This window comes from Anopheles funestus, chromosome 3RL, assembly GCF_943734845.2.
Source record: "Anopheles funestus chromosome 3RL, idAnoFuneDA-416_04, whole genome shotgun sequence".
Lineage (NCBI taxonomy): Eukaryota > Metazoa > Arthropoda > Insecta > Diptera > Culicidae > Anopheles > Anopheles funestus.
In genome coordinates this window covers 71,954,266-71,972,582 of record NC_064599.1, presented here as the reverse complement: position 1 = coordinate 71,972,582, position 18,317 = coordinate 71,954,266, and the positions used below count along the sequence as shown (strand labels likewise).

Sequence of the window (18,317 nt, the reverse complement as noted above, 5' to 3'; positions counted from 1 at the left end):
CCTTAACAAACAAGGATGCCTTTGTTTTTGTTTACTCTGTAGGACTCTCCGCAGGCCTTATGTTGTTTGCCAAACTACAGGAAAATTCCATTTTTCTCCCACGGTTTTCTGCATGTCTTTTCAAAAAAAAATCTTAAAGTTAGTACTGATCAAACATCAGTTCGGGATCAAGGACATAAAGCAAATAAAGAAAACTAACAAACAAAAAACATTCTCAAAAAGGATGCAAGAGAAGAAAACAACAAGAAGTTAGTAATATTGAGGGATTCATAGCGGACTTGGGTTTGTTAACACTGAGCAGGAAGTTCTCACATCTTTCACATTCTCGGAGCAGCTGTAGCGACACTTAAAAAAAGGACACCATCAGCTAAATGCCAAAGGGAAACTGCATGCACAGATCGAGTCACTCGCAGGTGGCCAAAAGCAGTGTCCTCCGCAACATTGAATGCACGAAAAATAAAACGGCCAACACACACAGGCACACACTGGCTTACCGACTTTGGAACGGTCCCACACCGGCAAAACATACCTATAATATCCCAAACAAAATGTTCCCATATCGTCATCAATTCAGTACCTTTAAACTGTGTCAGTGCATCCTCGTAGCCGCCCTGGCTGGTAACGTTCAGTGACGATCCGGTGGCCGGTGACGTCGCCGTAAACGATTGCCGGTGACGTTTGGCCGGTGTCGTATGGTAGTATTCACCATTGTTGTGATGATGGTGATGGCTACCGTTGTGCGGCGTACCGCTTCCACCGACCGCTACGTTACCATTGCCCGGTCCGGGACTACCACCACCACCACCATTGTTGTAGTAGTGGTGATGTTTGCCTACTATTGTTCCACCGCTGGTACCACCACTACCACCACCGATGCTGTGCCGGTGTGTAGTGGTGGTCGTGATCGTCTGATGGTACTGCTGCTGCTGCTGCTGTTGCTGCTGGTGATGGTGATTGTTGTTGATGCTGGTCGAGCTGCTGCTGGTGTGGTGCTGCTGTTGCGACACCTCACCATTATTGTTGTCGTACAGTGCTTCCCGCGGATCGAACCCGAGCCGGTCCTTATAGTATGATTGCGTTGACATGATGGCAATACACGTTCACCGACACACGGTTATGAACTACTTCAAACTTTCGTTCAGTGTTTTGTATGTTTTGCTTTCTTTTCGTTTCGTTAAATTTCGCTCCTTTGTCGTTTCGTTTCGTTTTGCCTTTTACTTTTACTTCGTTGTTATTGGTATGCGATTATAATTTTATCTTGTTTTTTTTTAAACATCGAACGTAGCGATTTGTTGATTACTATTTATCTGTTTTATATGCTTTACGCGTTTTGCTGGTAGTAGTGTTAAACGATGTAAACAAGCGGACGTACATATACTGTTTCGTGGTGTTACGTTGTAAGCTTTTATTTCGCTTTCTGCGCGTGAGTAAAATGTTGACAATTTGTTGCGATTTGTTTGTTAATGGCACTTTAGTTGAATATTAATGGTATAAAATAAAAAAAAACACACTTGTATAAAAACACTTTACACTCGCGAATCGCCTTATCGTTGAATGGTTGTTTCGGAAATTCGCATTTAATTCGCATTCGGTCGGGTTCGATGCACTCCCAAGCGGGATCGAAAGGATATCTATCTAAAGTTGAACAATTACACCTGCTGTGTGCACGAAATTACGATTGAATGAATTTATATTTCGGTGTCGAAATTATTCATCCTCTGCACACGCTTTTTTTGCTCAACTACACTTTTAAACTGCGTACTTTAGATAGCTTTTCTCACTTTTTTTTGCACACATATTGCAGCTAACTTTCTGCAATAGAAAATTGTGGGTTTTTTTGCCCCTTCACTCACAACTGTATGCTGTGTGCCGGTGCTTTTTTTTCTCTCCCTCTCTCTCTCGATCGATATGCGTTTCGTTTTTACTGGGGGCTGCTGCACAAAAGGAAAATTAAACACTTGCTTCATTAATTCACACATCCCTTTAAAACACTGTTTTAAACTGTTTTAACTCTTAATTTAACAAAGATGGTTTTAACACACATTAGCCAGTAGTGATAGAGTCTTGCAATATTCGCACCAAATTCCTTTGGATGGAATTTTATTTCATACAACAAATAAGTCTATCCCGTTCGAAAGCAAATATTATTTAATAATAACCCCTTTGCTACATACGTGCCATTTTTAACAGCAATCTTCCGGTTCAACCCAATTCCTAACACATCTTTTACTTAGGTGTTGCTAACACACATTTGCTATTCGCATGCCATTCCGAGGGACCGGAGGAAACTCAGCTCAGCACCAAACACATTCGCGACACCCCAAAGACCGGTTTGCCGAAGACCAAAGAAGCAGGCAATAGAGCAAAAACAACCAAGAAATGCCTCCGCGACCATCCAGGTCACCACTTTCGCTGCGATCGCCGTGAAACATTAACCCGTCTACTTTGGGCAGGAAGAACGCACCATGCAAAACCTTCTTGCCCAGCGGACGGCGGGGTTAACTGAGATTCGCTTGCTGAAATCGCACAACCACTCAAACTACGGGTTTCGGACGAAGTTCATGTCTTTCCGCAGGAAATCTCCCCTCAGAAAGAGGCAATCTCAAGACCCACTAGGAAACCTTCAACATACAACAATAAACCCTGGGTACTGGGATACTGTCCAAACGAAGAGGTAGAAAGAAATATGAAAGAATTCCTTCTGTCCAAGGAGTTTTTTTTTGCGAAGTGGCACTTTTCCCCCGTTGTTGTGGTATGATTCTCTCTCACACAGACGCACGCAGGGCAGACAATTCTGGAACGCAAACACACGAAATTATATCTATGGAAAGTCCCGCGATCCGGTGGGCACCAAACAGCAACAGGTACACTGCAGCATGCCTTAATGTAAGCGAGCCGAAGAGGTTTGTTAGATGTCTTGGAAGAAGGAAGAAAAAAGTTCCAACAATTCCTGGAACTGTACAGCTGGTAGAAATGTGCTCTTTGTGGTATGGAGAGCTCTTAATTTATGCTTTCAATTTATGACTTGAAATCTACAATTCTACAGCGCGGAACAACAAACGAACTTTTTTGTAGTTTTATGGACATAACATAAGTGACTCAAGCTCTCCAAAAAGGAGTTCTTTATTTAAAATATTTTTAATGATTTTTAAGTAATATAATAACCTCGTTTTGAAACATTTTTTTAAGAAAAATAATTTTAATAAAATATTAAAGCTAACTGTTACATTCCAGGTCATATCCCAATCAGTCGTATCGAGTTCTTGAATACTTCATTAATGACTTACAAATTCTTCATGGGAAAGAACTCATTAGTTAACGCACTGTATGCCGACAAAGTGGCGCACTTTACTCATTAGGACGAATGATAATGGCGCCGGTGGTAATTTAATCATACACCAATACATTCACCAACCGACTACATTTCACAACATAAACACATAAAATCAAATTATTACGGTTTCAACGAATTTTCTTCGCTTTAATTCGTACTGTCTACTACTTTATATTTAGTGACCATTTTCTTCAGTCGCTTTATGTTTTCGATTTGCATAATCCGGACTGCGAAGTTACCTATGGTTGTCGATTTAATAGAACCGGATTCTTTAATCGAACTCAACGGTTCCCATAAGGTGAAGACGTTCTCTTGCCAGGAAGAAAAACGTCAGAAAGGCAAAGGATAAGAAAACATCAATAAATATTGTCACTTTTTTCAGTTCAACGATCCGATTTTTTTCTCTTTCTCTCTCTCTCTATTTTAGAGGAAAATATGTTGCCAGGAATGCGAACCGTTTAATCTGTTATTTTTATTCTTGCTTTATTTTTAATATTATTTATCCCAAATTTCAATACCACAGCTTTGAACATCGATCGTGTGTTTCGATGTCGTGCTCACAAATTCCCTGCGATGATCGTAATTAAATGCCAATAAATGTGGCAAAGGCTATCGATTAAATTTACATTTTTATCACATTTTAAATTTCGGTGGTTGCCCACCTTCGCTTGAATGGTTGAAACACGATCGCTAACACAAGAGCATATAAACCATGTGTACGGCAGCTCGAACAACAAAATCCAACACACCTGTTTCGTGGTTGAAAATGAGAGATAAACGTTACAGTAAAGATGACCACCAGTGTAACATCATAATTACCCGCCCATGGACCAACCGATCATTGTTGAAGCTTAATCGAACGGAACCAACTTCGTTCCATTTCGCAATACCGAACTCACTCGGTAACTCTCTTTCTAATCCGAAAGCACTGCTAAACACTCGTTGAAAGACGAAAAAGTAACTCTTATTTTTCACGTTTTTGTACCTGCCGAATTCACAATAAAGCTACAAAAATTACTTTTTCCTTCCAAACCAAACGACCGGAACGCAATTATACCTTCAGCGCCCCCATCGGTTTGGGGTGAGAAAATGGATAAGATAGGACCCACCAAAAATCATCCATAATTCATCATCACCTTGCATGAAGGAGGTTGGTGGTACGAGAAGAAGTCATCCTTTTCATTTCCCGCAAAATGAAAGGGAGTTTGAAGTGGTTTTTCACGCAAAACGAAATCCCCCGCATAAAAAAAAATGCAGTTGAAAGGTAAAAGAAGAAAAACAGTTGCATAACAATTTCCACACAACAACAAAAAAAACCGATCACTTTGGGTCACTTTGAACCACACTGGAGAAAGATTGGTGTTCGAAAAACGGTTACCCAACATGAAAAGTGAACCGTCAAACCAGCAGTGGAAAACTGATGATAACCTCAATATAGCGTTTACTTCTTATTTCCAGCGCAATTGCAACCACAGAACAAGCTAGCATTGTTTTATTGCGAGCTTTGAACGATGGTTGTAAATGATTTTTTATTTGACTATTTTTTCGGAAATTCACCGACTGATTGCTTGTGTAATCGGCCTAATAAACCCAAACGCTAAGTGGGTGATTGTTTTGTTACAGTTTCCTTTTTTTTGCACTTTTGTGTACTTGATTTGGTAGTTTGTTTTTTTTTCTTTTTCAATTTTCTTGTTTATTCACAAATTGGTTTTGTTTTTTTTATAACAAATTTCAGTATTTTTTTTATTTAAAATTTGTTATTATTACATTTTTTATGTCCGTTACCATGTGTTTTATATTTTTTTAACATTTCGTGTAAACACCTCATCATTTTTATAACATTTAGCAATTTTCTAATAAATTAATGAAAGTTACAAATTATAATAAAAAGGTAATAAAACTGCACAACACAAACAAAAAGTACATTGAATGGATTATCAAATGAAGAAAAAATAGAACAACAAAACTTTTTACTTCAAGAAATGAACCGCACAAGATATTTGTGACAGGACGTAAATTAAGCAATGAAGCAAAATAGTTTCTTTTGATTTTTTCCCCTTCTTTCTCGTTCCCTTCTATACAACTCTTCTTGCTCATCGCTTTCCCAACCATGCCCATATCTTTCAACTCCCGTTAAAGAGACTTGGCGGATTGAGAAAAACCAGAATTTAAAGCCCCTCTGTGTTTTGGGCCCATGTGAATATTCCAAAAACACTATAACCACCGCCGAGCAGGAACCGTAAAGGAAAGCACTTGAAGAGAGCAAACCCCGTGTCTCGCGCTCGGATATTGCTTGCTCACTTTTCTTTTATATCGCCTCCATTACGCTGCGCTATTCACCATCATATCAAACACACAAAAAATAAAAGCGTCGCTATCGCACGAAACCGTACGTGAATCGTGCGGTGGACGGAAAAGAAGCAAGCCCAACGCGGTGTACTGGGCCAACAAACGCACCAACAACGCATCCCGCTATCGCACTCTTGCGCCCATGAATGCTTTTTCTTGGTCTTCGGGTCCGGGGGCATTTTCTTCCGGCCAGACATTTCTTAAAGCAATCGAAACGGATCATGTGGAGTAAAACCAAAAGCTGATATAGAATTGCGATTCTTTTTTTAGACTAATTCATGTCCACTAAGCACAAGTCCACAAAAGTTTGTTCGTGCACTGTTCCACAAACCCGTGTTTCGCGCACAAGCATTCCATTTCCTTTTCATTGATAGATTTATCTTTCGTTTAACATTCGGTTGCCGCTTCGTCGCACCAATCCTCGCACAAGAAAAGACTGCGGGAATTTAATTTCGTTTCATGTTGGGAAAGCTTTTCTGAACGCATCTTTCCATGATCTTGGACATGATCTTCACACTGGGCACGACACGACAGCACTCACATTCCCATTCAAAAAAACATTAAACACACATACACATACACGCACTTCTGTGCTATGCACACGGAGGAAAAACACACAAAAAAAATAAGATGACACACACACGGTACACGGGAAATTAGACAAGAAAACTCAACTAACTTTGAAAAAACGGATGGCGCAGATGACGATCATCAAACAAACGAAAAAATAAAAACAACAACACAAACACTGCTATTTGCAAAGAGGAAATGCTTCTTTACATTCGCGTACGCGTAGCGGCGCAACCGTACGCAACGAATTTCAGCTAAGTACTGAGAAATTCCAAACGTCGTGAAGTGAACGTTATGTTAAGCGACGAACCGCTCTCTTCCATACCGGGCACGATCGCTCTTTCAGTCTCTTTCTCTCTTCGCGGGATGGAGTTACTCTATATTTTCGCTCTTTCTCTTTCTCTTGTTCTCTTCGGAGAATGCGCCCCCGCGCATAAAAACCTATCACACACACAACCTGGCGTACGCATACCAAAGCATAAACCAAAAGGCTAAAAAGTAATATCTTTTCATTTTTTGTTTCTTATGCTCTCGCACCTATTCCGAGGCGCAGGTTCTTTCTGTGTTTTCTTGTGTTCTCTCGAACTCCCATTCAAAAGTCACCCACAGACGCGCACCTGACGTAAAGCATATTGTGTTGTGTTGTTGCCGTTTTGTGCGACTGTGTGTGTATACATGTCTGGAAGTGCGCGGGCGACTTTGTACTGCTGATTCTACAGTTTGGCTCGCCAGGGTGCATTTCTGTCCGAAATCTCACTCTCCGGAGCATTAGCCGTACGCTCAGATGAGTGCTCTTTTCGTACACTTAAGAAACAAAACACCATAGAGGGTAGAGCTTTCTTGGAACAGGTTTTCTTCCTTTCTTTAATGTGCGAAGATGAGGTAAACTTCTGGGGGAATTTCAGTGTAAAGGTATTAAACAAACGATTTTGAATATTCACCATTTTAACTATTCATTCACTCCGATAACTACCTGTATCACATTTATAAAAAAAAGATATGAAAAAGCTACAAACAAATAAGAATATCATTTGAAAGTAAGTCCAAATTATAAAAACTGTGAAAATATGAATGTAGAAATGTATTAAATGTTTAATACGAACCATACTGAAGATATTCATAGCCATGAACTTACAAGTAAAACAAAAATAGTTGTTTAAAGAAGTGAAAAAAATAATCTAATTTCACAAGATGAAAGTGAAGTAAAGTAAAACAAAAAGTTAAATAAATAGTATTTTTAGTAAGAAATCATCAAACATTTAGTCGATCGATGATCTCATCGGTACCACGATGAAAGAATGTTATCTTCACACCAACTCTCAACGATTCTACTGGAATGTGCGTTTGGGACAGAAACAGGAATGAACCTTCATGCAACATGAGAGGCTTCCTCTATCCAGATTTCCCTACACCATTCAATCTCCTGTTCTGCCCGTATGAAACTATACTTCCCAACCTCAACATAATACCCGCGTGCCCGTAGGAAGCAACGGGGTTCGGTTGCGCCCGTCTTCATGCACAACCGTGGCGCGGCGCTGACCCTAATGATTTGTCAGCCTGAACGTACGTACCACAAACCGTGCCAATTTATCGCGCGAACCGGTCCCGAGCACTGTGCTTTGCACTGCGGGATGAAGTCACCACACATGTACGGGGACGCATCGAATGTCGATTCGTAACGGAAGCTTTTGCAAACGCAAATCCGGTTCCGGAGGGTTCGAACCTGATGCAAGCCGGAATCACACTATCATAAAGCGATGAGTCGACGTCATTGGACGATAGGTTAGGGAGATTTGGTGACGTGTAGTGGACTAGTCGCATATGTACTCCTTTTTTTTGTTAGTCACAATTGCTGACATGACACACTCATTTTACATCTTAGTGTCTCCACGGACCTTAAAAGGAAAACATTCAAATTTCTTAATACGACGAACTAAAACAGCTTCTGTGGACGAATGGAACCTATTAAGCAATAAAAACAATAATCTCAACACCTACTATATTGGATCGCTTTTTTACCTAAAGAAATTGTTCGGCAAGATTAAATCCTGACGTCATCGAAACACGTCTTAATGTGTGGGAATGTCCTCGGAAATGAATTTTCATTTATACTAAAAATGGTGACATAATTGAAGTCTTAATTATAACATACTTAAAAAAAGGCAATAATTTTTTATGAGGCATTAGTTTTAATAGTAATTCTCAGTTGCCATTCACAGAAAATTAATCATGCAACCAAAGAAGCCTAATTGTTGAATAGTTGTCAGAATAGTAATTAATAGACTTTCACCGATGGACTGCATTCAATTTAAAAACAAGTAAACACGTCCTCCCAAAGATATTTAATGTAAAGTGAAGAACAACAGAAGGTGGATGGAAAGAAAAAACAACAAACAGTTTTCTCTGGTTTCCCATTTTTGTTTGCAGTAGCGTGAAAAAGTTTGTTCGAAAATCAAAAACCCCAAACAACCGAAGGAATGATACATAACACGCCACTCGCTGAAGTCGCGGCCGGTCGATCCGAACGGATCTCTATCGCGGATTGCGTAATCTCGACCACAGTAGCTCACCGCCGCATTCGGCCGCCGGTCATGTGCGATCGCATTTAAATGGGATATTTGTTTTAACACTCCGTTTTCTTCTTGGAGCCCCGCAATCGAAATAGATTAAATATCACCGCTGCAAACGCGATGTAAAGCCGTACATTACACCTCGCCGTAAGCTGTGTCGGTAGAAGACGTACCGAAAAAAAATCCGACCGAAGATAGAAAAAAAAACAAATGTTTACGAGTACGTTTGGTTGTTTCCACAAGTTGTCCGGGAAGCCAATTTACTAGCGACTTTCCGAAACGGAAAGCATCTTGATAAACTGAAGCCCCCCCCCCCAACACACATACGTAGTGAGCCGCGAGTCTTCTCCGCGGAATGTTTTTCACGGTGGCTAAACAATGAAAATCGAGCTACTTTCACCGTGGTTCGTGCAATTGAATGTGCCAACACCTACGCCACTTTGGAAGATCTTTTTACGACACTCCGAAGCCTCCCGATGCTGAGAGTTTGCGGCGCAAGGTAATGCTTCTTCACGCACCCGAGATAAGAAGGGATGCACTGCATCGGGTAGCTACTGTGATGGGTCTTTGGAGATGTCTGTAAGTTCCCATTCGCCATCTCCATTCCACTCGAGTGCCTTCAGGAACGACCTCTCTATCCGGTGCATAGTGATGTCTCCCCCGCGCTCACAGCTGTCAATTGAATGATGGATCACACGGTCGGATTGCATTTGTTTGTGCATTGTCTTCGATACCACGAGGTAACAAGAAGCTGCAGCAAACCCTTGTTGTCTGGACCGAGATTGGCAGCCTCCTTTCGGAAGCGTTCTGTCACCGTATAAACCCCAGGAGTAGCAAGATCTCCAAGATGAAAGTGTCCTTCTCTGGAACTCTAGAAGGTGCAAAGCGGCGTGGAAAGCAAAACCATAACCATCTATATCCAGGTCGAGGCTAATTCGGTGACTTGTTCACAATGCAACTTTCAGCTCGAAAGATGGCGCGCGTAGGAGTTTGAAGACCTCTGGCAGCTACTGCTACCAAACCACTTGAAACCCCGATCCGGTTTCCGGGGACACAATCGGTACGTGCCTGGCGCCTCTCAATTCTACAGCCAATTGAAATTGGAGGTGTTTCGTTTTTTCGTACGCAAAGACGACAATAAGGAAGATATTCGTCTAAATAGCTCAACGTTCCATCGTTCTTTTTTTTTTTGGGCGAAGAATTTTAACGACAGTTATTAACATCAATTCTTGTTTGGTTTATGCAGCCAACGCAAGTTTTTTTTTCACTTCTTTTTTATTCCAACAAGATAATGTGTTGCAAAACAATTCAGCAGTAGATCATCAGCAACAACAAACGAATTCCACGAAACATATCTCAAACCTGATTCGACCATCGGATCTAATCCGGACAGTAGTAGTTTAACACTGGACAAAAGGTTAATATATGCACACATACACACATTCTTTAAACAGCTGGTGCAACATTATAAGCGTCCCTAGCAGAAATGCGGGGAAAAGAAAACTTGTTTCAGAACGCGATTTTTCGAGGTAGATTATAACAAAGAAAACAAAAAACCCCCATTCTAGCTGGCTCCAATAAATGCTCCGATACGATGACGATGATTTTTGCATGCCATATTTATATTGTCCCCCCATTTGGGGACGAACACTCCCTTTGTTTTTATCGAAATTTATTCAAATTAGTTCAACGGATTTGGTTTTATGGAGTTCACAACTCACCATATGGGGAAAAATATTTTCATATATAGAAATATAAGATATGTAGCAAAACAACAGATGGCTCTTAATAAATATAAGTGTTTTAAAGTGGAAATAAAACAAAAAAGAAACAAGCGACGAACCGTTTTAAATAAAACAAGGGTTCGTCGCTTAAGTCTTTTGATTGAAATATTTTTTCGCTTGTGTTTCTAATCGTTTTGGGAAATAAAAAGCTAGCGTGCTGTATTTAGAAGGATTATAATAAAGGTCATTTTCACAACTAATGCATTTTAGTATATCCGCGATAAAAAAAAAAGTTTGCAAGGGTGTGTTGTTATTTATTATTCCGAATCGTAGGTCGAAATGTCACAATTGCTGTGATGCAGTAAAGTTTGTATTTCCTTGAGATGTACAGCAAAAAAAAAGTGGAAATCAAATTAAATTTCCCCCCTTTTTTTCGTTACATCGATACATTTACCCAAATTCCGTGCACACTTGAGTATGCGCACAAGACACACGGTGGGTGCCCGAAAGCACATTTTTCACCTTCATCGTCATCAGCGCGCGCGCACCACTTGTTAGCATTCGATCTAATGGTTGCGCCAAACATTTGTAGCTGTGTTCGGGGTGGAATGTAGGTGACATAATTTTACACCCACACCGTTCGATTTATAGCCTTCAAAGCCTTCGCGCTAAAACGCATAAAAGGACATATATGCAAACGCCAAGGTCTTTTCCTCGTCTTCGCCAACCTCTCCGTCGCTATCTATTGGGACAAGTGTAATTTTTAAACCGTGCGTGAAAGCTCCCACGATAATATTTGGTGGCTGGTTATAACCCCAAAACAACACTTCCGCTGTGTGGGGTTTTTTTTCTGCAGCGTCCATGTCTCGCACAACCGAAAGCAGAGATTTGTCAAAAGCGCAAAAGGTTAAAATTTAGACGCCGCAAGCACAACATAAAAACAAGACAGATGCAAATTAGGAAAGTGATGGATCACGACAGCAAGAAGACGACCACATGATGACCGAACCCTCCCGCGCGCTATGTGTGTCTGTCGCTAAAGTTGGCAGCGGCAAACCATCGTTAGCGTTTCCAGTCACGGTCACGCTAGAAACCTTGACCGACGATACCAAACGCCATCGCCGGTGGAACGATGTTTAACTTAGGCGGAAAGGAACCGGTTGCTATGGACGCACATCAGGAAAGGTAACACTAAACCTACTCGCAACGAAAAAAAAAGAACAGAGACTTCCATCGAAACGTGAAATGTTTCTCTTCCCCAGACAAAGTTTGAAAGCTCGCGAAAAATGCCATTAAAAACCAAGCCCATTACAAAAAAAACCTTTCGAACTTGCATCGGCGGTGCTGTTGTTGGGCCCGAATAGCCCGAAAGAGCGTCCCCAAAAGTAGAGAGAAAGTAAGGTTAAGGTGGTGGTCCCCCGTTTGACCTTCTGGCCCGTTGGACGCCGCCCCGTGGGACATGGGGACGACTCACTGCTGAATGGTGACTCCCGCTGAGTGGGATTGGAGTATGGTTTTTTGCCAAACTTTGCGTTGGCTGGGGAGTGTGCTTTTAGTTTCTTGGCGTTTTTTTCGATCACCTTCGATTAATTAGACACTTCGATGTGAAACCGATTCCAAGCACCTACGGACTTAAATTGCAGACACTTGCAGCAAACCGTGCCATTCTTAGCCATCTTACCGTGCCAAAGCAGTGGTGACTAATTGTACAAATAGGCATTACCAGGGTGATTCAAGGTAGACGACCGCGCGCTATAAAGAAGACGGAAGTAGAACTCGTGTCTCACAACAAAGTCACAAAAACTGGTAGCGAACAGAGATTAATCCAACCTTTTTGCTATTAAAGAAAAAAAAACTTTACGACCCTTAAAACAAAGATTAGCAAACAGAATATCGCGTATATCTAAGCATTGAAAACCAAAATATTCGCACACAATCCATAATGGTTATGTGACCTTTCTTTGTCTACACGGTTCCACAGTGACATTGACATTACGAAAACTATGTTTGTAACATTAATTAACGATAAGCGTACGGGCGGGCACGGCACAGATAAAAGAACCCATTTCAACTAGAATCTCACCTAAAGTTTAACCCAAAAATGGTCTGCAGCTATAACATTCTGTGATCGATTAGGAACGATTAAAGTTAAGCACTTCCGTGCCTGCGAGCGAAAGGAGCATTGGTTGCAGTAGTTTCGATGCAGTTTAGCAAATAATTAATTACTCTTTCTTAAGTGATTCATGGGAACTAGTAAATTGATTTTGAGACACTTTTTTTAGATACAAAACCATAAATTGAATCCGTCGTTGTCGTCGATAATTCGTTGTGCCAAAAATGGAATCTTGCCATTCATTGCTGCACGATGCGTAATAAATCTGACCGGCAAAGGACATTGGAACCTGTTCTTTTGTAGGAAAATACGAAACACATGAAATGTTAACAGTTCTTTTAGGTCACTCGAGATACATTCGCATAAAGTGATCACACAACCGTCAACCAGTAGGGAGTTCCGAGTGTCAACCTCAGAATTGACTTAAGTTGGGAATTACCTCGCGGAAGAGTATCATAAGCAAAGTGCTTGACATACCTAGAGGTGCCATACTCTCGTAAAAACCTAAATCTTTAAGATTTCCTCTCTATTGGTAGATCATACGAACCGTTACTTCTCTACAGCACTTGGCACTGCGCTCCCAAGGAACAGTGACGGCGATCGGTGTGTATCTGACCATCTTTGTTTGCTCTTCCTTGTGGACACACACATAAAACCGATCCCAAACGGGTCGTTTTTTCGTCTTCTTTCTACATTTATTCACCCATACCTACCCCCATAAGGGTGGCTAAAATTAGCCACCCGAGTCATTCATTGCCTCTTAAGCTTAGTTCTTCACAACAACAAAAGCCACGCCACCGAGGAGGGCCGTCGTGGGCATGCAGGTGTCGCGTACGCACACAAAAAACCATCAGCAGCGGAATTGTGCGTGAGTGGCGTTTTATGAATAGTGCTTTAATTTTGTCGGTTTACCCTGTTCGGACCATTTCTGCAAAATCGATCCACTTCCGATCGCGGGCGTTTTGCGCGGAGGTTGCACCACGCATGCTATTACCAAGCTGGAATGAATTCATTCGGGGTAGTGTCCCGCATCGTACAAATATGGTCAGCGGTAAGTAAAAGCGAATAATGTGCCCACATGAAAGCAGCGTAGGTTTAACTGGTATCCTTTTGGTAGCAACTGTGTGTTTGTTCGCCGGCCAGATGTTGCGAAATGTTCAAGTCATCCAAACAAATATAAGCGGCCAGCGAAATTGTGTCTCGAGATATCTCAATTTACTGCTGGTGATCCAGTTAAAAAAAAAATAATCAGAAGTAGTTTTTTTGGAAAAGAAACCCCAACAATGACAGTTTAAATGAATATCCAATAGACCCTATGGTGCTGACGATATGGTGAAAAGCCGCAATGCCCTAAATATACTAATTATAGTAAAATTCTGCTATAAAATGCTGCTTAAGTCCGCGAGATACACTATTATAGCAAAGCACGGAGTTCACCCAAAATCAAAATTTCGCGTATTCTGAATCTTGGTATTGGACAGTTATAGGATCAACTTCGTTCTCTGCTTGTAATTCATTACAAGTTTCCGGGGACAAATCATTATGTAAAATCATTAACAAACATTATGTACAAATTTACTTAGTTGAATTAGTAGACATCATTAACCCAATTTTAATTTACTTGCTTAAATTTTGTGCTATAAAATCACTGAGCTGTCAAATGATAAAATACATCGTATATCTCGGGTACTACTTGTACTCTTTACTTCATCTACTACGTGCTCCTGTTACGTGCTTATTCCATTTTATTTATACTTTTCACTCCCGCTATTTACTACCAACTAACTTTCACACTTTCGTTAGGAAAAATTTCGTCTAACCCATCCCGTACCGTAAATGCAGCTACGTAAACGATGTGCACGGTCGCAGGCACATTCACCTCTCACGTAATCTCACGCCACAGCTTTAATGCCTCTTGGCTGCCAATCGGTTTGAGATGAAAGAAAAGTGTTTGGCCACTGATCATTGCCGCTTTTCACTCGAACAACTGAGCAAAAGGCTTTGCTGTCCGAGGATGTTTCATCCGACCGAAAAAACGCGAAACTGCAGTCGAGTGGAATTAAAAAATGCACATCCTAAATCACTTACACTTCCATCCACTTTGTACGTACAGTATGTTTCTACAGCTTTGTCGAGGAAAAGAGGCGAGACACGTTTTTGGCATGTGCAAAACACACAAACACGAGTTACCAGCAAAACAGCTCAGTTTTTTAAAGGTAACTGCAACCAACCATAACCACTCGAATAATTCATACCGAGATCTCCAGATGTGACGCGTCTTTGGTGGTCGTAGACGGACCTGAATTCGCGCTTCCATTTTAAGCAAAAAGTCGATCGTTAAAAAGCCATTAATTTGAACTTGGAATTAGGAAGTTCTCTTAATCAAACCACTATTTGAGCATTAACTGCTTAAATGCTAACAGTATCTCAAAGTCATCGGTGGATTATCTGCAGACATAGACCTCCCTTTCAATGATTCTATCCTTCAAAAGAATTCACAATTCTCATCCGTAGATGACACTATCCTGATCAGGAGAAATCAGGTTTACGACGACCTTACACACCAATTTCCCGCTAGAAACCATAAAATCTTGAACGACTCATCCATAAATTTGAATCTTTTCGAGCACTGACGTCATATTCGGCGGTATCTCTGACATCATCGTTTCCGACAGGTTACGGATTAAATGAACGAAGGAGAGAGAGAAAAACCCAACTCAAGATGCAAATTCTTGGGTTTTGGTACAATGGAATGCATTCAGAGATTGTTATTTCTAGAGTTTCACACATGCAACTGCTTTCAATCATTTAAGCAGCATTTACCTACATCCCTTACCCCGGTAGCTCGATACTGGTTTGATAAATGAAACATTTGCAATCTTTACGTGCACTCGAATAAACTCGAAGTACACTCAACCTTCGCACCGTCACATTCACGGTCAGTTTCTGCAACAGGTGCTCAAGATGCCGGGACGGACGTCAGTTTGCATTTCAACAGAGTATCCACCCTCGCTAACCAAAACGATGACGCCATCGTAATCGACCATCGGCACTCCGTCGTTAATCATCCTCGACCTACGCCACGCGCCGCACCTTCAAACGTGACAAATTCTGAGCGACTGAGAAAACGGCGAGCAATGAAATCTTGGGCTTTTGCCTGGGTTTGCAAATGATCTACTCAACGTCCACGTAGGCGCCTAGACATATTCAGGTTCATTTATGCAGCATCGGCAAGCGTCAACAGAGCAATAAACTATAAAATTATACACACTATCAGCTCAGTGGATCATCTCCGCCAACTGACACGAGGCACTCCGAAACCGAACTCTCGACTCCCCTTTTAAGTGTGGGGGAGGGGTACTAATGTGGACTAATTAGCATCCAAGTTAGAACGCTAGGCGTTTGAATTACACTCGTTTGTCCAGTGTAAAATACGACTTTCGGGGCGGAACTTCCTTCCACAGTCCATAACAAACATTGGAACATTCTTTAGCACATCCAAACGCTCCATCGAAGGTTTGTCGCCCACCTGATTCGGAAGTGAGCACAGAACAGAACTTAAGCACCAAATTGGATATTTTTACAGGGACAACGTTACGGCGATGCGTGTAAGCGATGGTTTGCCGAAATTGGCTCACCGAGATACGACTCCCACGAAAGTCACGGAAAGATCCACCCGTACATGGTCAACGAGCCAGTAAATATGCGCATAGCTACAGACACAACTTCTTCAGCTTTGCAGTTAAATCATTCGCCGAAGAAAGAAATGATGTCACTGTCTTTGGATCTTCGGGAACGGTAGAGGTTAGAACTTTGCGAGATTTGTGACCAAATGTGCTTAAAGTCTCACCAAAATTACGATTTCTAAGGAATAAACAAATTCAAACCTTCAGCAAAGGTGTGACGAAATTTGAACTTTAATTGAGGAACCAATTCCAACCACTTCCGTAGACCTGCATTTCCGCCTTCTTCAAGAAACACAAAACGATGAGGTAATCGCTTTCCCGCTCGTCTCCACACTTTACGAGATGCGATAAGAAACTGTTTAAAACAAACCGACCCCGCTCGGTGCGCTATAATCAACAAACGAAATCGGGCTTTTAAAGTTTTACGATCACGTCTCCAATCATGATTGCATGTTCAATAACAGTAATACCAACTGCATGCACAAAATCATCGTCACCAGCGGCGTCTGGTCCAGCGGTTGCCATAAAAATGGATGAATTATTTCCCGATGTCAAGATGTCAAATACATTTTAAGGATGGACGAAACAAAACACTTGTGCACAGCTCTGTTTCAATCGGTGTGAGAATTTACAACTGCACCCACCACAGATGTTGTTCGCAAAGGAAAGTCGTCTGTGGACTTCCGGACATAGTCCCATGAACAAAAAAAAACCACTTCACCTAACCAAACACCTTTACTGACACTATATTAAACGCATCTTAACACATCTGGTTTCGACTTCGGTATCTACTTTTCCAATAAAAACCTCATTGGATTCCATTTGTGTGGCGTTTAAGATGTAACCACAAAGATTAGTTCCATCAAAAAAAAAAGTTGGAGTGTGAGTGACCACTCGGAATCAATCCGTTAGACGATGTAAAAACCAACTCCGTACGATGATGCAATGCACACCGTGACGAGGGTGTAAACTGTGTCTATATGTGCCTGTTGTACGTGAGATAAACAACGACAGTTTGCGATACGATTGATAAAACTTTCTCCCAACGAAACAGATTTGCATAAATCAATCGGTCTCGCGTGACGGTCCGAGTTTGCTTTAGATAAAGCGTGATCGGTCGTAAATATTGGGATAAAAACCCAACTCCATTTACAATCTCGGAGTGCAAAAACTGTGGCAGTACGTTTAATTTATGCCACGAAGCAGCAACAAAAAGAACACGCCTAATGCATGTCTAATGTAACTCACTCAGGAATCCGCAATTCCACCAGCAACTCTGTGGCGACATCTTAACCAAATCCAATTCGGCAAAAACCTAAATCCACCTTTCGCTTTTCGGTAGTAGCGGTAATAGAAAACGATGGCCAACCATAAGCCCCGATTTAGTGCTAAGAGTGTCTGCACCACCTACACACACGATCGTTGTGCTGCCGTCTAGCAGACGGCTTACCTATGACACCATCGATCATCTCACATCGAACTGACGGAGTGACTAAGTCTGTAACTGCAGCAGGCAGGCGCCAGTTAGCTCCGTCTATCTCATATTACACCTCAAACAAGACCTCTCGGCCTGTGTGTCGGTACCGTATATTTGCACACTGGTTAGACATGCCCCGGACATACCTGACATGGATCGAGAGCGCGCGTGCGTTTGCAAAAAAAAAAGCCATACCACACACTTTTGGGAGAACAGAAATGTAAATATCTTTGCCACACTGGCGCAACCAAATGATACGTTCAACTTCCCTATCATTTCCAAGGAAAACACCGAAGAAGAAAAAAAAAACATTGCCCCTTAACGTAAAGCTGACCCGCAACGGGTTGATCATCGCATTAATCAATCTCCGCACCTTTCGAAAGAAATAACCACCTTTCCTCGATGGACGTGCCACCCCGTACAAGAGTGCGACGGCTCTCGATGCACAGGAAACCAACTCAACGGGTTTTGTCTCTGTGTGTCAAGATATACGG

General features: G+C 41.5%; 2 protein-coding genes across 39 annotated transcripts in view; both read right to left on the bottom strand.

The window, feature by feature from the left end:
• The window catches only part of LOC125768453 (dystonin), a 184,018-nt gene that overhangs the window by 105,220 nt on the left and 60,481 nt on the right, over window positions 1–18,317 (bottom strand). For 8 of the 38 annotated variants that reach the window (XM_049436097.1, XM_049436104.1, XM_049436098.1 and 5 more), the window contains exon 1: window positions 530–1,745. The exons of 18 other annotated variants lie outside the window; for them this stretch is intronic. In XM_049436097.1, coding sequence (XP_049292054.1) covers window positions 530–1,085 — 556 coding nt within the window. In that variant the 5' untranslated portion in view covers window positions 1,086–1,745. Of the gene's footprint in view, window positions 1–529; window positions 2,045–6,224; window positions 6,565–18,317 lie in introns of those variants that run through there. 12 more of the 38 variants (XM_049436103.1, XM_049436131.1, XM_049436106.1 and 9 more) reach the window with 5 other exon arrangements.
• Window positions 1,891–18,317, bottom strand: part of LOC125768481 (zinc finger Y-chromosomal protein-like) — a 103,817-nt gene continuing 87,390 nt past the window's right edge. Inside the window, exon 4 of the mRNA XM_049436204.1 lies at window positions 1,891–6,357. Coding sequence (XP_049292161.1) covers window positions 6,354–6,357 — 4 coding nt within the window. The 3' untranslated portion in view covers window positions 1,891–6,353. The remainder of the gene's footprint in view (window positions 6,358–18,317) is intronic.